The sequence below is a fragment of the Bison bison genome, unplaced genomic scaffold (genome assembly GCF_000754665.1).
Source record: "Bison bison bison isolate TAMUID 2011002044 unplaced genomic scaffold, Bison_UMD1.0 scf7180017864484, whole genome shotgun sequence".
Taxonomy (NCBI): domain Eukaryota; kingdom Metazoa; phylum Chordata; class Mammalia; order Artiodactyla; family Bovidae; genus Bison; species Bison bison.
Window position 1 is genome coordinate 3,237,344 of NW_011495044.1, and position 23,725 is coordinate 3,261,068.

The 23,725-nt window shown below is 50.8% G+C and overlaps 1 protein-coding gene across 2 annotated transcripts in view; it reads left to right on the top strand.

Annotated features, from left to right (window-relative positions):
- Positions 1-23,725, top strand: part of HIVEP3 (human immunodeficiency virus type I enhancer binding protein 3) — a 441,341-nt gene that overhangs the window by 388,029 nt on the left and 29,587 nt on the right. For both annotated transcript variants that reach the window (XM_010862673.1, XM_010862672.1), the window contains exon 8: positions 2,916-3,061. In XM_010862673.1, coding sequence (XP_010860975.1) covers positions 2,916-3,061 — 146 coding nt within the window. The remainder of the gene's footprint in view (positions 1-2,915; positions 3,062-23,725) is intronic.

Genomic DNA, 23,725 nt, shown 5'->3' on the forward strand with positions numbered 1-23,725 from the left:
ATTCCTTCTCCAATGCGTGAAAGTGAAAAGTGAAAGTGAAGTTGCTCAGTTGTGTCCAACTCTTAGCAACCCCATGGACTGCAGCCTACCAGGCTCCTCCGTCGGTGGGACTTTCCAGGCAAGAACACTGGAGTGGGTTGTCATTGCCTTCTCCGTTGTCAGTCTACAGACATCCTTAAATGAGATTTCCACTATTGTTATACACATCATGACTGATTTTCTCTCCAGTGTCTCTTACTGGTTGTGGCTACTCCTGAGATGCTGTGGTAATTATAGTCATACTGAGAACTTATTGTGCACCTATTATGTACCAAGTACTATGCCCAACATGACTTTTTTCCTCACAACCACATTGATAGGTTTCTATATCATGATTTGATGGATAAAGAGACCAAAGCATAAAGAAGTCAGGTAACTTGCACAAGGTCCCAAACATAGTAAATGGCCTGGATTCAAAACTAGATCTCACTCTAAAGTTCTTTTGGATGATCTGAACTGCCCCTCTGTTTTAATGACTGAACACTGAAAGGTGGTTTAAGAAAAACAAAGAATTAATTTGGCTTAACTGGGTTTGACAACAAGTTGTTTAAAACGCTGCTTTCCTAAAATGAGCTGCAACTTTTTCCTGGAATATCTCATTTGGTTCACTTGGATCAGCTGATAAAGAATCTGCCTGCAATGCAGGAGACCTGGGTTCAATCCCTGGGTTGGGAAGATCCCCTGGAGAAGGGAATGGCAACCCACTCCAGTATTCTGGCCTGGAGAATTCCATGGACGGTATAGTCCATGGGGTCGCAAAGAGTCAGACACGACTGAAGACTTTCACTTAAACACTTAAACTTAGCGTGTTTCCTACCAGAAGCTCACCAGTCTGATACATTACTGTAACTGCATAGCCCACTGCTTGATGCCTTTCTACAATCATCCCTCTCTCTGGTCTCTGCTTGCATTCCAGTGATAGGTTGCTCACCACCCCTTAGTACAACCCAACCCATCTTTGGGCAGTGCTTTAAGAAAGTTCCCTATTATATTGACCTGACATTTGTTATCCCATAGCTTCCATTAACTGTTAGTAGCTCTGAAAAGGCCCTTTGGGTGATATCAGGATTTCAAAGCTCTTCCTAACCATCTTTATACAGGAATAGACCACCCAGTCAGGTTTGAGTTTGGTCACATACATTTTTTTTTTTTTCATATGTAAACCATGGGGAAACCCAAGCTTATACAAGAGTTCACTTTGCAGCCACATTTCGTTCCCCAAGTTTCTCCTTCCTTTTTCCTCCTTGGCAATAATTTTGACAACCGCATGCACTATTGCAAAGAGATTAAGAACAAGGGCTTCAGTGCCAGATTGCCCAAATTTGAGTTTCCCGATCTCACTTACTAATTGACTTTGGATCAGTTACTTAACCTCTCTGTGCCTTGGTTTCCTCATTGGTAAGACAGAGATAAAAAGCTGTAAGATAGAAAATACGTAGCTCATAGGAATGTGGAGATAATTAAATGAGTTAAAATATGCAAGGTGTGATTAAAACAGTGGTTGGCACACTGACACTTGATAATCACTACCTTCAGTTACTCACATTATTATCTTTAAAACTTAAAGTGTATCCCTGGTCCCCTGCTCGAGTCCAGCCATGTTTCCTGGTAGAGTGTCTGCTGCCACCAACACCAGCCTCCTCCAGTTTGGCTCTGACATCACAGCTATCAGCCTGAGGGAGGCCTCTTGGTCATTCCATGGATGGCCCAGATGGTAGGCTGACATGGAAGTGAAAACAGCATGCTCTGAAAACCTTTGAGTATTGCATAAAATCAGCGATCTTTTGCTGAAGCGGCACACCATACCTTCTCTTGGTTTCCACTCCCCATCTCCAATTCAGAAGAGATTGTCAGTGAGTCACTGAATCACTGAAGCTGATCCTGGAATGAATCTTTAAGATGGTCTAATCTTGACTCTGAGCCTCAGAGAGGTGAATTAATCCACCCAAGGTTGGCTCAGTTTGCAGTGGCCTATGTGATGCAAGAACTCAGATTCCTTGATTTCCAATCAGCTACTTTTCTGTTCAGCCCCTTGTAGGAGCAGGTGTGGTGGCTGAAGCAGGGATTTCTGTCCTTAGATTGTCGCAGCACCAGGGGACACAGTTGCTGCTCCTACTGGCTATAAACAGGGCAGTTCCTCCTGACCTTAATGAAATGGCATGAAGCAGGATGAGAATATCACTGCCGGCCTCAGCCCCCAGCCCAGCATCACTGCTCTCTATTAAAGGTGCACCCATCCCTGCCACCATCAGAGGATCTAGGGGACAGGTTATCCACCCAGCTCTTAACACCAAGGCCTATAGCTCATGAAGAGAATGGGTTCCCTAAAATGCCCACCCCCCCAGACACATGCCCATCAGTGAGCAGCACAGCCTCTCTGTGTCCAGCTCTGGCAGCAGTCGGGGGTGGGGTCAGGGCCTTCAGGAGACCTGCTTTATGCTCCTAGAAATGCCCTTGACTTGCTGTGTGGCTTTGACTTCCTGATGTATAAAGGAGAATTGGGCCAGTTAATCTTCAAAGGTGAAGTCTTCATTTCTGTATGCAGCATTCCTCTCACACACCTTCTCTGAGGTTGGCATGACCCAGGAGACCAAGATGAGGACCTGTCCCCAGAAGCCCCTAGACTAGTGTGAAAAAAGAGAAGAAACACAGCTCTCATGGGAAGGCCTGGTCTTCCCTAGAGAAAGGCCTGGGCAGAGTCCTGGTTCTGACTTCACCTCTGGGGATTTGTTTCCCTTCTTCTGTAAAGTGGGGCAGGTGGCATCTTGTCTCCGGGTAGAGGGAGAATGAATGAAGTGAGCCATGGTGAAGCGTGGGCATCATTCCATGACGGCGTGTTAACCAGCAGTGATTTTGTTGTTCCTGCGGTGGGCCAGGTTCGCCTCCCTTCGCTGGTTTCCCCGGAAGGACAGAAAGAGATAGCTAGAGTGGAGAAAGAAGAGGAGAAGAGAGGGAAGCCGGAGGAGGACGCTCCCGCCTCCAAGAGAGGGGAGCCGGCGAGGATCAAAATCTTCGAAGGAGGGTAAGAATTATGTTTGGTTTGCAGTGTCTGCTCTCCACGCAGTAAGCGCTCGTGCCCGCCCGCAGGCTGGGGGTGGTGCCTGCCTTCTGTGTTCAGAACGGTGATCTGTGTTCAGAGGTGGTGAGCATCTCATCTGGCAAGGCTGTGTCCACAGGAGCCCTGGGCTTTCCACCTTCCAGGAAGTGCCATCTTTGTGGGACTTGCTGGCCACCTCTGTTAAGGAACATTGGCTCCTTGGTGGGGGCTGGGGGACACCAGGTATATGCTGGGCACTGGAACAGTCTGGGTCTTCCCCCAGCCCCTCTTGCCTCAGATGCTGGCTGGGTTCCTAGACCCCACATTGGGGTTGATAGTGACCCTCCCGGGTCCTATGCGGACTGCCGTCTACGTTGGTACATGTTCTGCAGAAGTCACCTCTGTCCTGCCTAAGCAGCCACAGTGACAGGTCTGAGGTCCCATGGGCTCTGCCAACTGGGATGCTTACAGGGCTGATGGTGCACTGCACTCATCAGCTGTACATACTGGTCTCTGGGTCTCTTCCTGGACTGGCCGGATCCAGGACTTGCTGGTTTGTAAACATTTAGAGGAACGCCCCTGGTTTTTCACCTTCGGTGCTTTGTGTTTGTCAACCTAATGACTGAAACAGCTCAGAATTCTCAGCTGTGGGGCTCTCGGGGCTCCCAGAAGGCTGCCTGCTTCCAGGCCTGCTCTGTGGAAGTGTCATGCGAGCTGTGTTCTGTGTGACCACGTGCGTGCTCCCTGGGATGTGGGTGTCTGTACGCAGGTCCCGTGGTGTCTGTCTCAGGGTCCTGTGTCTGTGTCCCCAGTGTAATCAATGCAGCCCTCTTCCTACCCAGTCCTGAGGGATAATGGCATGGAGGAAAACCTGCCTCCCAGGGAGGAGGGTCCCTAGGAACCCATGTTCCCAGGAACATGGAATGTCACTGGAGCCTACAATCCTCCAGCACTTGCAAGTGCCCAGCTCACAAGATCAAAGTGGGAGGTGCCAGGTTCCTCTGGAGTACTGGGAGAGGAGACAGTGCCCAGCTCCCGAGGCCACTGGTGGGCATCCTTCAGCACTGACCAGCAGGGTCTCCCAGGAGAAGGGGTGTTTGAAAACTGAACTTGGGGACTTGTGTTGTCACAGCAATAGGGAGGGGAGTCAGGGATGGCAAGCATCCTTCAGTGGCAAGGACACGTCCCCAAAGGGGAGAAATATCTTGCCCAGAGTTCCCGTAACTTCTCCATTGAGAAACACTAGACCAGCGGGTTTTCGAAACACTGTCTTTCCACCTGGGGACTGGCGGGTTTCCTCTTCTGCTACTTGGTTAGAGCGCCCCCGTGTGTCTCTGTGTTCGCACATCATCGGATCCTCCAAAGGCCATGTAACATTTCACCCCAGGATTGGTGGATCAGGCACAGCCTTCTCCCCGCAGCTTCAAGGACCATCTGTGGGGTCCCAGGGGTGGCTGAATGTCAGCTGGTGTGAACAAAGGGGTCTGCCTCTGCCTTGAGAGGCAACAGTCCCCAGACTGGAGATCTGGTTCCCTGAGGCAGTTCCCTTGTTCTGAGCCCCGAAAGGGCAGCAGGAAGGAGCCTTTCCCCAGCCCAGTTAGTTAACAGCTCCAGCCGCCTCCTAGAGTCTCTGCCACACGGTCTACCTTCAGCTGAGAGGTGAAGGCCACGTCTGAGTCCTCTTCTCCTCTTTCTGCAGTCTGGCCAGGGGTCCCCACTCTAACCCACCCCCACCATTCCATCCAGGTCATCACTTAGTCCCACCCACTCTGTTCAGAATCTCCCTGTCTTGCCAGGTCCAGCATCCCTGCCCCAGAGTGGCTCTCCCACTAACCTGTTCCACTGGGACAGTCTCCTCACCTCTCCAGCTCTGCCTCCCATCAGTAAAAGGGGTAATTACATACTTGGTGGGTTGTTGGGGGATCTTGTGCTGCCCTATGTAAAGACCAGCTCAGTTCATGGTGCTAACAAATGGGTATTGGAGTACTTTTTTCATTTTTGTGTCCATTGTTTTGATCCCCTCCAGGATAATCTCACTCTGTCGACTGTGAGGAACATCACCCTCACTCTCTCCACTTGTCACATTTAATTTCAGCACTTTGGTAGGGGGAACGGGGTTATGTAATGCCACCAGTCAGGTCATCTTCTCCCACAGCCCCGCTGTCCCATCTGGGCCCCTACTGTACCTCCCACCTTCGCTTCTGGTGACCCCTCAATATTTATGGTTCTTTGGGGGCTGGTGTCACCCTCCAGGAGAGTTTGCAAATGTGGACTTGAAAGTTTAGGGTTGTCACAGAACTTCCAAGTGCTCTGTACCAGAAGATAGCCAGAGCCAGGAGGGTCAACTGTGATCCTGCTCTCATGGAGGCTGGCTCAGGGGTAGCAGAAGGCCTGGAGCTGAAATGTGGGGACCCCTGGGCCCAGAGTAGCCAGAGAGGGCTTCCTGGAGGAGGTGGGCTGGGCCTGGAGGGTATATGAGACCCGGACAGGCAGAGAGGAAAGGTGAGTCAGACGGCAGTCTGGGTGTCCTGGTGACTCATGCACCTGGTCAGTCGGACTCGTTTCCTGTGGCCTTGAACGGTCTCCCTAGTCAGTGTTGTCCGCTTCCTTGGCTAAACTTCATCCCTGCACCAAGGACATGAAATCTGAATCTCCAGCTAGGACCTTACTCCTGAACTGTAGACCGTTGCTTCTGATGCCTCATGGGCACCTCTGCCTGGAAGACTAGGGCACCTCAAACTCAGTATGTGCTGACCAGGCTCTACAGGTACCACCAACAGCATCTCCTTCCATCTTGGGAACCAGATCCTTAGGCTCAAAACAGCTCTGTCTCATCTCCATTAACAAATCCTGTCGACTCACCCTGTGAAACCACATCCAGAAGCTGCCCATTTCTCCCACGTCCCAGCTCAAACCGCTGCTGAGTTTCATCTGGATCGTCACAGTCTCCTGCTAGAATCTCCTGCTTCCATTCTTACCCACTATCATGTACTCTTAACCCAGCAGCCGGAGCAATCCCGTTTAACATCAGCAGACCCTGTCACTCCCACTCTGCACCCTTCACAGACCTCCAGTAGCCTGCGTGTTCTAGCCCCAGATCCTCCCTGACCTCTGCCTGCCCCTCTACCCCTTGCTTCTCCTTTTTCTTTTAAATAGGTCTTTAAAAAATTTTTATTTATGTATTTATTGACTGAGCTTGGTCGTCACATGAGCTTTCGCTGGTTACAGCAAGCAGGGGCCACGCTCTAGTTGCAGTACGTAGGCTTCTCCCTGTGGCAGCCTCTCCTGTTACGGCTCACGGGCTCGAGAGTGCAGGTTCAGTAGTTGTGGTGCATAGGCTTAGTTGCCTCACAGCACGTGGAATCTTCCCAGACCAGGGACTGAACCTGTGTCCCCTGCATTGGCAGGTTCCTACCCCTTGCTTCCTGTGCTCCAGCCAAGGATCTCTTTGTCTGACATGCTGCTACCTTAGGGCCTGTGCACTTGCTGCACGCTCTGCCTTGAACACTTTTTTCAGAGTCCCACAGGTCCCTCACTTCCTTCAGTCACCTTCAGAGAAGCCTTACCAGATCACCCTCCTCTCTGTATCCTCCTCCAGCATTTCTTATCCAGCTTCCCTTCCCTGCTTTATTTTTCCCCAGTCACTAGTTTACTTCTGTTTCCCCCTCCAGAACATACACCCTGTGAGAGGTCAGGAATTGTGCTTTATTCATTGTCATATCCCCAGTGCTGAAAATGGTGACTGGCATGTAGGCAGCGCTGGTGAATGTTTATTAACTGAAGGAATCTCCCTTTACCTCCCTGAACTCAGCAGCCCTTAGAATCCATGAGCAGTGGAGACTCTGGGTCTCAGGAAGGAGGAAGGACAGAGAGTCAGGGCCAACCCACCAACCTGACGTCAGACTTGGCCTGGGAAGGTGAAGTCGGGTGGCTTCGGCTATGGGGCAAGCACCCTGGGGCTGGGAGCCGAGGTTGTTTGCTTGCTGACCTGCCCTGCAAGTGTTACAGGTAAAAAACGAAACATGATTCCAAAAAGGGCTGGCTCATGGGTTACCAGCTTCCTGGCCAGTGCCTGCTCTGAATAGATCCTTTCTGTCCTGGGGGCCAGAGAGGAGTGGTCCTGGGCACCCAACTCTGGAGACAGGCCGCTGTCCTTCCTGGGTGAGTCCAGGCTATCAGGGCCGTGTCTTCTTTCTGACTCAGTGCCTTGATCTCTCTTGAATGCTCAGGCTTCTCCCTGGAGTATAGATGTGCAGCTTTGAGTGTGGCCCCTTGGGCCAGGAGCGAGAGGTCCAGCTTCTGTCACATGTTCCCACACTGGCTTTAGTTCTCTTTCTATTTCTCCCAAACCCTGTTGTTCCATCTCTCCTAGGGAAGACCTGGGCTTTTGTGGACACAGAGGAGGGTGGGATATTGCAAAGCACAGGTGCAATATTCAATGGCCCAGACCAGGGAGATGGCAGTGGAGATGGGGGGTGGAGCTAGAGGACATCTGGTGAATCAAATACAAAGGGTAAGGATGAGAAGCTTGGAGTGGAGAATGACTGCCACGTTTCTGGCTCAAGGGTATATGAAACTGCCATTTACGGAGATGGGCAGGGATGGGAAGGAGAGTGAGAAAGAGGTTTGGGGAAGGAGGGGTCAAAGCTTGGTGGACAGTGTTCAGTTTGAGATGCCAGTCAGACATCCAAGTGTTCAGGAAGGCGTGTGGCAATTGGATATCTGAGCCTGGCCTTCAGAGGACAGGAAAGATACATTTGAGATATGTGTAGATATTCACATTTTTCAGTGCATAGATGCTATTTAGGAGGATGCAACTGGATGGGGGATCACTTGGGGAAATGGAAAGAAAAGAATAGAGCATCCAGGACGGAGCCGGGATATGCCAGAGGAGAGGTAGAGATGAAGCTGCAAGAGTCTGAGAAGGAAGAGCCAAAAGAATAGAAGAGACCCGGCAGAATGAGAAATCCTGGAAGACAAGGGCAGAGGGAGTTCAAGGTCAGCTGTGCTGAGGGCCATTTAAAGGCCAAGGACAGGGAGGCCAGGCAAGTGTCCGTGGGATATGGCCACATGGGGGTCACTGGTGACCTTGATGGGAGCTCTTTGGGGAGATGGAGTTCTAAAGGTGGCGCATGTAAACCTGTCCCAAGAGTCTGGTTATGGAGGGAAGGAGGGAAGCACAAGGAGGTGAGGAGCAGGACCCGGACATACGTGTGTGAGGCTGAGCAGGCGATATTTACATGGAGAGATCCTCCCTAGGCTTGTGCTGCTAGGAATGATTGACAGTAGGGGTGGGCGGGGGAGGGCTTGGCAGATGATGATGCTGGGAGAGAAGGGGCTGAGTGCAGGCAGAGTCCTAGAGGAGGTGCAAGGTGTGGGGCCAAGCACTGATGAGAAGGGGGTGCTTCTCCTAGAGTAATGGTGCGGGGTGAGGGGAGACAGATGCTGACGCACTGCAGGCAGAACTGATGGTTTGGATGGGGGAAGCGGGGAGGGTTCTCTCAGCCCCCATCCAGACCTCTTCTCGCCGTTCCTAGATACCTACATTCTCAACAACAGATCTGTGAATGGCTGTTCTGTTTCTAGGAAACCACTTAGATTCTTGGGAAAGTTATTCCTTTGTAAAGATTATCCTCCAAATAGATATCTCAGATGTAAAGCCATCTAGTTAGGTCGACTCTCCATGCTGGCCTAGCATCATTCTACTGAACACTCAGAGGACTTCACAGGGAACACTCACTCCAGGCATTAGACAAAACTGATTATGTCACTGTGAAACCCAGTAAACACTGTGAAATGACAGTAAAAAAAAAAAAGAAAGAAAGAAAAGAAAAGACATATTGATCAAGGGGCAGACTGAGTGTCTGAGTCTGCTGGGGCCGGAGTCCCCAGGGTCTTGAGGATGGTCAGGGAAGACCTAAATGCATCCTATTAAAATTTAAAGGAGAATCCATTTCTCAAGCGGATTTGGCCTCTGGTTGCTATGGGGTCTAAGGCAGCAAGAGGCTCAGCTGAGGGGGTGGGGGTGGGAAGTGGAGTCCCCACCCCAGTGTGCGATGGCCGCCAACAGCTGCAATGAGCACTGGGCATCCCCTGGGCCTGGACCGCATCTGCCTGAGTCTCCACCTGCCTCCTCCCTGTCCTGGGGGATCCCCTTCTCTCCTATGGGGGAAGCGGCCTCTTAGCAAACAGTGGCACACACTCTCCCTCTTTCTTTCAGTTTTTATTTTTTTATTTATTTTTTAAAATGTATTTTTATTCGTGTATTTATTTGCCTGTGCCAGGTCTTAGTTGTGGCATGCGAGAGCTTCCGTCGTGGCATATGAACTCTTAGTTACGGTATGTGGGATCTCGTTCCGTGACCAGGGATCGAACCCAGACCCCCTGCACTGGGAGGGCTGAGTCTTAGCCGCTGTGTTTATTTTATCTAAATTTTACATGCACAGAGTTGAAAAAGCCAAACATCTCTATAAATTTTGTTATGGAAGACGATAGTACCCTTCTTTCCCCTACATTTTCTGCCCTGCCCCACCCCCACCCCAGAAGCAATAACTTTCATCTCTTCTAGCTGATTATCTTGGTTGACCTTCGTATCTCTGAATAATGTGCCTGGGTTGCTACTCTTGGGCTTTTCAGCTTTAGGTGCTAGCTAGTGACTCACGAGCCTTTCCCCAGTCCACACGTGACCCCTCATCCCCCATCCTCTCATCAGAGTCGTACCATTTATGCTTCACAGCTATCTTATATGATACTTTTGCTTTCCTATACAACTTTTATTTTCTCTAGGAATAAAAGTTGTATGTGTGTTAACTTCATCACTTTTCTATATGCTGTGTTGTGCTTAGTCGCTCAGTCATGTCCAACTTTTTGCAAATCCCATGGGCTGTAGCCTGCCAGGCTCCTCTGTTCATTCTCCAGGCAAGAATACTGGAATGCCTTTCTCCAGGGGATCTTCCCAACCTGGGGATCAAACCCAGGTCTCCTGCATTGCAGGCAGATTCTTCACCAGCTGAGCTACCAGGGGAGCCCCAGTTGTCTATATATTTATTGTTAATTCAACCCCCAGATTCTCACTTCACAACTCTCCCCTGAAGACATTCAGATGCATCAGGTTCTCTGTAAATCATCTTGCAGACACAGTCCCTCCCTGAGGGATCCTGTGGACTCCAGGCCACACGGGCTGCTCCCTCAGCCTGGAACACAGCTGCTACCCCAGGGCTCCCTCACTCTCACCCTAGAGATTCTCTTGCCTCCTATGCTTGATTGCCTCATAGCCGTACATCTTCCCTTTTCCTGGTTTACTTCCTCATTTTCACAGAGACCATCCTTCAGCATGGTCTTCTTGAGAAAGGGCCTGTGAGAGGTGAGCTTTTTCGATGCTTTGCATGAGTGAATGGATTGAAGTGTTTTTATTATGTTCCTCAGTCGACTCAAGTGTCTAATTCTGTGTTGGAAGTCATTTTCCTTTAGAGTTTTGAAAGTGTTGCTTCCTCCTCCTCAAGCTTCTGGGTTGTTCTCAAGAATTCCAGATCCATCCTGATTCTTGTTCTATCCTCTGTGACTGTCTAAGGGTCTTCTCTTCCTGCTTAGAGTGGCTACTTCTCAAGCATGGGTCTCAGTGTGGAGCAGTTTTCATCACTCGCTGATGCTTTCAATCTGGCAAGTCAGGGACTTCTGCTTTAGGAAACTTTCCTGAATGGTTTCCTTGAGGATTTTCTCTCCTCTGGTTTTCTCTCTCCTCTCTGTGGTACTCCTGTTATTCATGCGTTGAGTAAGTCCTGGCTCGTTCCTCTAATTTCTATGCCTCTCTGCCAGAATCCCCATCTCTTCGTATTTTTGCTCTCCTTTCTGGGGACCTCTACTTTATCTTCCAACCATTCGTGTTTTCCATTTCTGCTATCACATTTTTAATTTTCCTTGCATGTTCCTCTTATATTAATAGTATGCTATTCTTTTTTTATTGAGAATATCTTTATTTATGTACTTCTGTTAGTTAAAATATTCTCTATTTTTTAAGTTGAATGATTTTTTAAAATTTTTATTGGAGTATAATTGATTTACAGTGTTGTGTTCGTTTCTGCTGTCCAGCAAAGTGAATCAGTTATGCGTATACATATATCCACTCTTTTTTAGAGTCTTTTCCCATCTAGGGCTTTACAGAGTATGGAGAAGAGTTCCCTGTGCTATACAGTAGGTCCCTACTAGTCATCTATTTTATATATAGTAGTGTGCATGTGTCAGTCCCAAGATTCCAATTTATCCCTCCTCCCTTTTGCCACCCTGGTAGCAATAAGCTTGTTTTCTACATCTGTGGCCTTATTTCTGTAGTGTAAATAAGTTCATTTGTACCAAGTATCCTATTCTTATTTGACTGATTCCAGGCCTCTCGGAGGCTATTAATGTCAGTTGTTTTGTCTTTAGTGTTCTTTTCCCCTTGATTTCTGTTTCCTTCAGGTTCCCCTCACCCTTGGCTTTGTTTAGCCTCTTCTCTCAGGTATCTGATAACCTCTGGTGTCTTCGCATGTTAAGAGCGGGAGGCTCAAAGATGCCTGGGCACCTGAGTGTGAGAGCAAGGCTTCCCCGAGACTAGGCTGTTCTACTGCGGAGGCTGCAGTGGCAGGCTTGTGTCTTTCTTCTTGGATGAAGACTCCAGCCTCCCACCTGAAGGTGGCAGGGTTCATTTCCCATAATCTGAGAGCCACAGAAAGGAAAAAGGTGGGACGCAGAGCGAAGGGGGATCTCAGCCTCCAGTGATGCGTTCACTGCATCCCTTCAATTGTTTGCAATCCCCCATCCTGCCATCACCTGGCCTGAACCCCCTCAGAGGCCTTCTATCTCACCCTTTGCAGAGAATAAACCTCCAGGCTTTTTCAGGAGTGATCTGGCTGCTGGAGTTGAGGAAGGTGAGGTCTGACTGCTTCTAACAGGACTTTCCACTAGTTGTCCTTATCTTGGTTCTCCCCGTATGCACCTCCAGAGTCCTTGAGGGGCCCTGTGGCATAAGTGGAGTTTATTCTCATATAACCTGCTGTCAACTTAGATTCCATTCTGTTGGGTCTGCAAAGTCTTGTTCAGCCATCCATCTCTTTCCAGCTTCCAAAACTGCATTGCCAGTACCCTCTCCTGCTCTTCCCTTCTTTGTGTGTTTATTATGCTGAGAGAGAGAAGCAAGGGGAAAGGAAATATAAATACTGTTTCCCCACCATCTTTAATAACAGGCAACTAGTAGGGTTGATTTTTAGAATGTTTTAGGCACAGAACTCATTCTTCCAAATAGCTCTTCTGAGAAGGTCACCCTGCAGCCTTCCCTATAGGTCCTTGGAGCCCCTGTGGCACTTCCTTGAACTTCTGGGCTCAGAGGAGAACAGGGGAAGGTGTTGGTGTTCCATAAAGTCTGGGAAGTCTTTGGGCATTGGCCTGAGACAGAATGGGATTCTAGGCCCACCTCTGGCAATTACTGGCTAGTCCCTAAAGTAGGTTCTTTAGTGAGAACTAAATGGTAAGATTCTATGGGCTCTTTACTGTGGCATATAGGAAGTGCTTAGCAAAGGGTTCTCTGCCTTCCTTGCTTCCTTCCCCCTTCACTGTTCTTTCCTTCCTTCCATCTTCCTTTCCTCCCACCTCCTTCCCTCTCCAGCATGACCATGATCTTCCCCAGGCTCCAGTGGCCTTTCTCCCCAGGCACTAGAGAGCTGCTGAAGGTGTTAGCCAGGCTCTGTCTCTAACAGCTGTATGTGAACAGTATATCAAGAAGGTGAGAGTTGGAGACTAATCTGTGGACAATGAAAATGAAATCAAAAAAGAGAAATGACACTTGGGTTGGGCAGGTGGAAAGTTTGACTCTGGGGTTGAGCATGGGTCCACCTGAATTTCATTATCTGCAAATCATAGGAAATTTTGCCTTTTCCATCTTTGGGCATTGTTTGAAATGAGGCCTCCTTGTCGGAGGGAGGGAGGTAATTGGGGTGGGTCCCAGAGCTGGAGACTTTGGGCAAATCATCTTTTCTCTCTGGACTGCAGTCTCTCCCTCAGTAATTGGAGGATGTGGGAAAGGGCTTGGGTCTTGGAGTCCGGGACTGGGAGCTGCATCCTGACTCTGCCTTTACTGGTGCTGAGGCCTTGGGTAGGCCTTTGCTCTTTGTGAACCTGGCTTTCTCATCTGTAGCATGAATGGTCACTGTGCGGCTTGGGTGAACCATCTCTGGCTCTCATGATGTGCGGGGTCTTTCCAGCTCTTGTCAGTCAGTGAGCTGTTTCAGCTCTGCACTCAGTACTTGAGGAAGATGTTGCTCGGAGACAGTTTACAGGGAGGGGTCTGAGTGAAGGGCCTATGCAGGCTGCTGCAAGTCCTTGTCTCTCCCTCAGAGAAGCTGCCTTCTCTAAAGGTCAGGAAATCTAAGCCGAGCTCATCTGCAGGGTGCCCCTGCCTGGGCAGGAGTCTTTGGCAGTGTGCCCCAGCCTGAGATAAGATATCTGTTGGGAAGAATTTCCTCTCGGAGGCCAGAGTTGGGTGTTGTGTACTGCTTTGCCTGGACATACACAGGTGAGGAGATGAGGGGGGCAATAGACATATCAAATCTCTAGAACTTGCCAGAAAAATGAGGAGCTTAGAAAATTTAAGACAGAGTTGGACCAGAATCTCTTGGAGGAGGGGTCCCTGCTGTGGTCTGTCCCCCACAAGCATCAGCTGCTCCTTGCTGCCCACAGTGGGGAAGGCCCAGCCTCGGGATACCCTCCAGAGGCCACATCCTGCCTCCTGTGCCCACCAACCTGAGTATCTTCAATCATGCTCTTCAGTGCCTCCCTGGAAGTGGAGATACCTCTCCATGCCACTGTGAATCTTAAATAGAATCAGACCATTAAATAGAGTCAGCTGTCCAGGGTCTGGCCCAACCCCTCCCACTGCACTGCCAGACAGAGGGGATGAGTGGCACCTTTCAGTCCCACCCCCTGAGCAGAGCCCTGCATCTCAGTTGAGCAGAACATGGGGACGAGAGCATAACTTCGGCATCAGCCAGACCTGGGTTCAAATTCTGGTTCTGCCACTGATTAGAAAATCATATAACATCTCTATGGCTCAGGTTTCTCATCTGAAAAATGGGAATAATAATAGCACCTGTTGAGCAAAGCTGAGAATTGAAGGAAATGATGTTTGTATATCATGTGCCCAGCATATGTTGGACCTCTTAATCTGCCATGAATGATCGGTACTTACTTACATGACGGCCTCTTCCACTGAGGAGTCAGCGGGTGTCTCTCTCTTCCGCAAGCACTCTGTGGTAGAGTGAGCGCTGAGGCCAGACCACCTGCGTGGGAACCCTGGCTCTAACATGGCAACCAGCTGATCATAAGTGAGTTAGCTAATTGCTCTGTGCCTCAGCTTCCTCATCTACAGGATGAGGACAATAATAGCAATTATGTCTCAAAGAGTCCATATGAGGCTTAACTAAGAAGCCACATGTAAAGCCTTGGCAGTGCTTGATGTGTAGTAAGTACTTAATCAAAGTCCACTGTTATCATTATTTTGAAAGGGTCCCTAGAAATCATTTGATCCAAATTCCTCACCTTGCCAATGAGGAAACCACAGCCCAGGGAGGCATTAACACAGCATAGCAATAATAGAAGCCAGCCTCTTGGCCTTCACTCAGAACACGCCAACAGGAAGAAGGGAGGAAGGCTGTGTGGTTGAGTGTGTATGAGGGCACAGGATCTGTGCCATCTTGCTGCGGCCTTGCTGATGGCAGGGAGGTGGCATTGTGGTGAATTAGGCTGGGATTCTGACGCACTTTCAGCTCCCATGAAAAGAGACGTTTGACTCCAGAGGATCCCTTGTGTTCAAGAGCTAACAGGGTGGCCTGGTTGGGGAGACACACCCTAGCGGTTTAAGGAGGGCCTCCCCCCGCCATGGGGTGGACCCTACATGGAGAGTTAGAGCCCGACCAGACAGAGAGGCCTGACGTGGCCTTGGATAGAAGGAGCATACCCTGGAGAATTCAGGGCTGATGGTTCATGGTGTTGGCAATTTGCACTTAAACAGTTCCGGAAAAAAAGAATTTTTTTAGAACTATACTTTCAACATGTTTGTGATTGTTTAAAAATAAAAACTTAAAAAAGAGAACGAACTAGTTTGGCTCAGAAGAAAGGAGACCAGGGAAGCCAGGAATTGAGGAAAGAGTTTAAAAGGGCAGAGGCTGTCAGGGGCTGCCGGGCAGAGCTCCGAACAAGCAGAATCAGCCAAGGCCAAGAAAGGGAGCTAAAGGCATCAGATCAGACAAAGAGCCGGGCCTGAACTCCAAGCAGAATGTTGGATCTGTGTGGTGGATGGGCGTCCTCTGTCACCATAGGCGGCTTGCAGGCCAAAGAAGGACAGCCCAACTGGTGGGAGCTGGGTCCCGGGGCACAGCAGCCAGAGAAGGCAGCCTGGGCTGGAGCCTGGGTACCAGGCGGTGGGCGTGCTGGGCAGGCCTGTTCCCAGGAACATGGTGACAGCAGACAGGACGGACACAGGAGGCAAAACAAACCTAAGGCAGCCAGGGAGGAGCCAGGCTGTGAGCGAGGCCTTATGCCCCACTGGCAATGCAGCTGGCAGACTGGGGCCAGGAGGCGGCCAGCCAGGGGCCAGGCCGGGCTTCTGGGAACTGGAGCCAAGAGCAGACAGGGCGCTTCCCCGGGGAAGGCTGCGAGGAGTAGGGACGGCCAGCAGGGCAGAGGGCGGAGAGGCTGGTCCGCCGGCTGTGCTGTTCAGCTGGGAGGCAGGACCTTTAGGGGCCTGGGAGGGCAGTGTGTTCACCCAGTCCAGTTGAGCCCAGGCTGATTCAGAAAGAAGAGGAGCCAACCCCTAGCAGAGAGGAAGAAACCTGTTCCCATCAACTTTCTAAACATCAGCAGATGGAGCAGTCGGGCTGTCTCTCGGAAGCATCTGAGACTGCTTAGCTCGGGAGCTTGGGCCCATACCCTACAAACCACGATTTTTCTGAGCTTTGTCACCTCCCAGCGTCTGCCCTCTGTTGGTTCTGATTTCACCAACGAGTGGTGAACCCTTCCCTTGAGGAGGGCAGCTGAAGACGCATGTCCTCCTCTCAGTGGTCAGGGGTCGGGAAGGAGGAAGGGAGGGGCTGAGAGGAGGTGGTGGTTGGATGGGTCTGGACCTGGGGAACAGAGTGTCCCTGAGGATCCAGCCATAGGCTGAGCGGTGATCCAGGAGCTCCAGCTGAGGCTGAAGGAGCCAGCATGCTGTGGATTCATACAGGCTGGGCCGTCCCCCACCTGGACTCCAGCAGGGTGCCCGTGAGGTCTTGTTGCTGCAGGAAAAGGCCCAGCAGTGACCCACGGATGTCCCCATGCTGGTCCAGGCTCTTTCCCTTCCCCCTTCTAGGGGCCAGAGTGCCTTTAGTCAGCCAGCCCTTACCTGAGGGGAGAGGCTATTGTGAATGCAGCGGGGCCTCACCTGGGGTCCGGCAGGACAGGGCATCCATCATGCTTGCTCAAATCCTCACCAAAGAATCCTACCCCTTCACCCTCTTCCTTGGGTCTCCTCTGCCCGGTGTGCCAGGAAGGGCCATCCCAGCGCAGACAACACACTGAAAGTAGCCAGCTGGGCTCCCCAGGTGTTGGACCGTCTCCCTAGTACAACCATGAGACTCCTGGATGGCGTCAAGCACTGGGTTCCTGCAGGAAGTAGTAAGGAGGAGGTTGGGGTTCCAGCAGGCTGTGCACACAGGCCTGGCCATGCACCACAGGGACCCCTCTCTACACCCCACCTGCTGGGTGGGCCTGGGTGCCATCCCTTTCCTCTCGAGGAATCAGGGTGCTTTCACCCACACCACGCTGGGAAGGTTGCTTCCATCCTCCCAAGAATCCTTCATGTGTCTTGTCCCCTCCCTGGACTCTTGGGCCCTTGGCTCCCACCCACTTTGGCCTGCTGCATAGCCACTACCCGGTGAGAACCTCCTGCAGGCTGTGATACAAACCACCGGGGTGATTTCAGGCGGCTCCCACGAATGCTCCTTATTACATTTGTCATGTTTTATGCTAATATGTGTTAGGAAGACGTAACCAGCGTGTGAAACCTGTGATTTTGTGACTGTGAGCCCTTGGGGCAGGAACCCTGGGCTTCTGCTCAGGCAAGCCTGTCTCTGAGCTCAGATACCTGGAGGGCCTGAGGCACCTGGCTCGGAGAAGCATCACTGCAGGCCTTTACGCAATTCCTGGGAAGATCACTTCCGGTGGGTGGGTCGGGTAGGGGGATAATTGGGAGCGAGGCTGGGCACGCTGGTCTGGGTTGTTGTCTACGGTCTCGAGGAAGATCACTGGGCCTGACAGACCCAGGAGCCACCCTGGCTCTACCCCAGTGAGCTGGCTGATCTGGGACGAACCGTTAGCCCACCTGTGCAGCTGCTCCTTTTCTAGGGGGTGACTGGAATAGGGCGGCCTCCTGGGGTTGAGGTGAGGCTTAAATGAGAAAGCCTCGATCGCATCGCCCCAGCGGCATGGAACCAGTGTGTCTAGAGATGGAGTCTGGCACGCCTGGAAGGACGCTGGTCAGGCAGAACAGAGGCAGGAATGGTGGCGGCGGGGAGGGATCAGGAGTGTGACCTCTGGGGCCGGGTCCTTCTCCATCACTGCTGGGTGTGTGACCTGGCACAGTGACTCAGCCCCTCAGTGCCCCCTTTCTCATCTGCCGTGTGGGAAGAGCTCTGCTGACACAACCAAGGGCTGTTCTGAGGACCAAACGGATAAACGTGGCAGCTTGGTGAGTCCCACAGCTCCGCTCCTGGCACCTCCTGGCCGGCTTTGCACACGCAGCTGTTGACCAGGAGGCTGGGCGGTACGTGGGAAGCACCTCTCAGGGTGCAGCAGTGAGCTGAGGATGAGGGGCAGGTAGCAAAGGCAGAGGGTGGAGGAGGGAAGATTTTTCCAGATGGACAAACTGGCCCAAGGCTAGAGGCTTGTGGTGCTGGCGAGGCTGGAGAGGGACAGGAGTTGCAGTGAGTGGGAGATGAGTAAGCCATGGAGGGGCCTGTGATGGGGTCATGGGGTCACAGGTGTCAGTGGGGGCGGGGAAGGACCTCTGTCGCTTTTCCATTAAATGGAAAAGGCCATATTATTCATCCCTTTTTAAAAAATGGGAACGCATAAATGAAAAAATAACTATAAATTTTATAGACACTCCATGCACTGGGGCTATTTTTAAATCCCCTGTTATTCCTATAACTCCATTAGACAATTGGCCGGAAAGCCTGGCTCAGAAAGAACCCTGACTGGCTCCCCAGTCCCCTCCAGAGCACCCCGTGTTTGATTAGGCCCCAGACCACTTCCCTAGGTGCCCCAGTCCAAGCTTCCAGACATCCCAGGCTTCTCTGCCTCTGCTCTTTATCTTGATGTTCCCTCCACCTGGAGGAACCTCTCCTCTTCTTTAGCTCCATATCCCCACAGTGGACTGTCCTCAGAGCTCGGGTCAAATGGCCCTGTTCCATGGAGTCTCCCAGACCTTTCCCCACCCTGCTGCTGCCTGCCATACATTGCCTCTTCTTCCGCAGCCCCCCAGACCCATTGTCTCACCTTATCTTGACTTGCATTATTTTCTGTTTGGTTCAGACAAATGCATGTTCCCCCTCATGGCCAGCCTTAGAGCCCACAGGCAGGGGAAATCCTTTTCATAAAATGCACTTACAGTTCACAACTGTAAACTTTAAAATGTAGGCAGTGGGCTGATGAGAATGATCTTTGGCATGCTGTGGTGCCACTCACTAGCTGTGTGGCTGAGGGCAGGTCTTTGCGCGTCTCTGGGCTCAGTTTCTCCGTCTCTGGAGCACAGCCAGCCATCTCTGCCTCCCAGGCTGTTGTGAAGCCAGAAGGCTGGAGGACACGTGCGGTACCTGCCTCCAATCTCAGCAAACACTGAGGAGAGCTGTGGGAAACCTTAGCAGGCTCTGTTCTCATCCAGCCGCTCTGAGCTGATTCTACATCTCATCTGGGTGTCGTTCTGATCACAGGGTTGCCTTCTTGCCGACGGTTGCTCTGGAAGGCACTTCACGTGGTGTGAACGGCAGATGTAAGTGATGTTCCAGGGCCAGTGTGCTACAGAGCTGTCCTCAGGCCTCCAGGAGAGGCTGTGCACTGACTCAGTTCTCTACTGGTGCAGGGAGGTGTGGACTCATTGGGATGGAGCAGCCCTTTCTGAGGAGGTTACACCCAGTCCTGTCAGCACCAGCCCCACTTTGGAGACGGGAGTCTCTGGCCAACATGGTCCTGGCTCTGCTGTCAATGTTAGTCACTCAGCCATGTCCAGCTCTTTGCCACCCCATGGACTGAAGTCTGCCAGGTTCCTCTGTTCATGGGATTTCCCAGGCAAGAATACTGGAGTGGATTGCCATTTCCTTCTCTGGGGGATTTTCCAAACCCAGAGATCGAACCTCTGTCTCCTGAGTCTCCAGCTTGGCAGGCAGATTCTTTATCACTGAGCCACCTGGGAAGCCCTCTGCTGTTAATGCCTGTGTGAATTTGAGGGGGGACCTCAGGCAACTTACTGATCTCTGGTGACCACTGATTGAAATGCAGCACATGGCCCCCTGGACTGAGCCCTGTCCACTCCAACAGTCCCCTCGCCATCCTGTCCTTCCCTTGCACCCGCCTACCCTCCCATCAACCTCTCCCACCCTCTCTGCAATAATAGCAGCTGTGGCCTATTGAAGGCTTGCTGTGCCCCAGGTACAGAACTCAGCACTAAACCCTTCACAAATATAATTTCTAATTCCATCACCCCTTGATGAATAGTGTGTGTGTATATATATATATATATCTATTTATACACACACACACACACACACACACACACATACAACCATTCTCCAGATGAGGGGGTTGAGGCCCAGAGAGGCGAAGGAACTTGACCATGGTCACTTGGGTAGTGAGGAACAGAGCTACAATTCAAATTCAAACCTCTGTGGCTCCAGATCCTGGGTTCTTCCCTTCACAGCCCCCTGCCACTAACTGGGGACCCTGCTTTCTGCATCTTCTGATTCTCAGTCACCTGCATGGCAAATCCCAGTTGAATCCTGTTCCTGCCCCTCCACGTGCCCCTGGCCAGGCCCTGAGTGGACCCCACTGAGTGTTTGTGGATAGAGATGATGGTGATGGTGATGGTGCTGCTGGTGTGGTGCTGCCCCAGGGCCCGTGGTGAAGGATGGAATTGGCAGGGGGAGATATCCTCTCCCCTCTCATAAAGAAGACTCTTTGGAGGCCGTGTCAGAAGCTGTAATCTTTTGAGACTTGCATCCCCAGGGTGAGCAGTGGAATGAACAGAAGTGAGGACACCAGCTCCAAAAGGTGAGGGCTGCGCGGGGCCGAGGAGAGTGGAACATGAGGAAGGCCTCAAGGAGATGGCCCATTGTGTGCTTGGGGTGTAACTCCCAGTCCTTGAAAAATGTCTTCAGGGAGGTTCAGAAGCGTCTACTTCCCCTTTACATTAGATGATTCCAAAAGAGCCATGTCCCTGGCGGCCAGCACCTCATGTTCGTTCTCTGGGTTTGCTTTTTCACGTCCAGTGCCTGATCATGGCCAGGTTCACCGAACTGGAGGCAGATGAGATCTGACAAGTTTTCACAGACATGGCATTTCTGAAGGATAACAGAGCTAGTGGTGGCAACAGTCTGAACTAAATGTATGAGCTCTGGAAGCTTTCAGCAGCCACATCTCTCACCCTGCCTCCCTCTATGCAGTGCCCGTCCCTTCTATCATGCTAAGAACTCTCCAACGCATTCAAAGCTTTTAACCAAAGAGAAGATGAGATGTGATCAGCCAGCAGGAGCTCAAGCTGTCCAGGGACCATTCCTGCCTGTGGATGTGCCGTGACCCCAGCCCCATCCTCCAGTGGTGAGGACCCTCATTTGGCTGCAGCTTCGGTCAGTCATTTAAGGTGACAGGTTGTTGAAAGGCTACCTGTAAACGTAAAGCTCACATGGTCCAGTCTGCCAGGCCTCCAGGGAAGCCTTGTTTTCTGGTTTTCAAGTGCAAAAACTCAAATCTCTTTATTCTTAAACTCAGAATTTCTTCTAAATCTGTTCACCATCTTGCACCTCTATCATCCTGATATAAATCTGACAGTTTGGTTAACTTCACTGAGGCTTTTATTGACCCTGCATTTTCTTTATTGGGTCTTCATCTTTCATCACATTGATTTCCATTTCACATTGATTTCAAAAGCTGTCTCACATGGACTGCTAGAGTATGTGGTACAAACTCCCTGTCTGGCGGATCATGTGTTGTAGGAGGAACAAATGCTGCCTTCAGCCATGTATTCAGTATCCAAGTATGGATACTGGAATGCTTCATGTTCGGAGTCAGCAATTCCATCTTCATCACTGGAATTTGGTCCTCACCATCATCCTCTTGCCTATAGTTGCAGAGAGCTTCCAAGGGCTTCAGCATCCTCATCAGCATGTTCTGAATTCCTTCGTAAATTTGCCTGTGGCTGGGGTGGAGGAGGGGATGATGGAGCTTCAGCCCTACCGCTTCCTGTATGAGCTGGTCAGTATATGCCAGGGATGGACATTCCACTGGCATCTTAGCCCCAAACCATGGCTTCCCCTTTGAGTTGGGAGGGAAGGACATCTCTATGCTTCACAGTCTATCAAAATTGGGGACATTTGTTTTCCTTACGTTATTTTAATCTTTTGTCCGTACCACACAGCATGTGAGATCTTAGTTTTCTGACCAGAGGTCGAACCCAGGCCCCCTGCATTGGCAGCACAGAGTCTTAAGCACTGCACCACCAGGGAAGTCCCTCCTCATATTGTTGAAAATTAAACCTAACTGTGATGAGTGCTCTCAATGCAGAGCGCTAGACAGCAGATCAGATACAGATTGATCCCCTGCTATGTGCTAAGCACAGTTCAAAGCACATAACCTAGACTAACAAAGTTAACCTCACAATAACCCTGTGAGTATACATTGTTACTTTCAATAATTTAAAAAACTGAAACAGACCATACACACAAATGGAGAAGGCAATGGCACCCACTCCAGTGCTCCTGCCTGGAAAATCCCATGGATGGAGGAGCCTGGTGGGCTGCAGTCCATGGGGTCACAAAGAGTCGGACACGACTGAGAGACTTCACTTTCACTTTTCGCTTTCATGCACTGAAGAAGGAAATGGCAACCCACTCCAATGTTCTTGCCTGGAGAATCCCAGGGACGGGGGAGCCTGGTGGGCTGCCGTCTATGGGGTCGCACAGAGTCGGACACGACTGAAGCGACTTAGCAGCAGCAAACACACAAAAGCAATCCAAGTCATAAAAGTACAGTCTATGAGTTATGACAAAATGATGTATAATTTTGTATAATTATACAAATTATGTCCAGTTACCCCCAAGTCACGAAACAGTACAGGATCTTCATTTTACAGATGAAGCAACTGAGGCACAGAGAGGTTAAGTAACCTGCCCAGGATCACTCAGCTAAGGGTTCAGCCAAGAGGTATAATAATAAAGCCATACCACAGCCACAGCGAGCTGCTCTGAGTCGTCAGCACCAACCCTGCCATGGGGCAGGAACATGCTCAGGGCCACACAGCTGGTGGCAATGAGGCAGGATTTGAACCCCAGCAGTCTGACCCTACCAACCCCCCAACCCATGCCTAACCACTGCACTCTGCAGCATCCCAAACAAAGCAAGTGGATCCCAACTTCACCACACTGTAGCTGTGCAACCTCAGACAGGTCCTTTCACCCTCTGAGCCATGACCACATCCTTCCTTCCTGTTTTCTCACCTTATCCCCCTGCAGGCTGTTTGAGGCTGGAACTCCAGGTTGGATACTGGCCATTTAGATTCCAACTAGGCCCACCTCAAATCCAGCCTCTCTACCATAGGAATCTATTTTGCCCAAAACCTGACTTTTAGTCTGTGCTTACACTATCCATGGTGGGGGGCTCACTACCACCCAAGCTTGCTTTGCTCCAAGTTTGTAGCTCTGGGGTTGGAATATTCTATTTTAAAATGAACCCAGTCCTTCCTGCCTGTCTTGGTTTTGCCTGTGGACTGAACCACCTCCCAGGAGACTGCATTAATTGTACTTGTGACCCGAGGAATTTGTGGACAAATTTCTATGAGCCTGGTTTCTCCTCTACTCCCAGCTGGTAGAGAGCAGATCTGCTCAGAACAAGAGCCAAGAAGGTGCCTGCCATCATGGGACAACTAGAATGGAACTCTCTTCTCTTCCCCTGTAAGATTTGAGTCTGTAAGTCTGGGGCCCAAATACACAGCCCCCTTGTGTGCTCTGCAGGTTGAAGCAGCTGGTAATGCCAGCTGGCCCCTTCTTGAAAAGGGGTCTGATGGGTTGCAGTAGCTACCCTGGTGCCTTCAAATATTTGGGAAAGCCTTGCTGTCATTCAGTTCAGTTCAGTTCAGTTCAGTCTCTCAGTCATGTCCAACTCTGCAATCCCATGAATCACAGCACACCAGGCCTCCCTGTCCATCACCAACTCCTGGAGTTCACTCAAACTCATGTCCATCGAGTCAGTGATGCCATCCAGCCATCTCATCCTCTGTCGACCCCTTCTCCTCCTGCCCCCAATCCCTCCCAACATCAGAGTCTTTTCCAATGAGTCAACTCTTCGTATGAGGTAGCCAAAGTATTGGAGTTTCAGCCT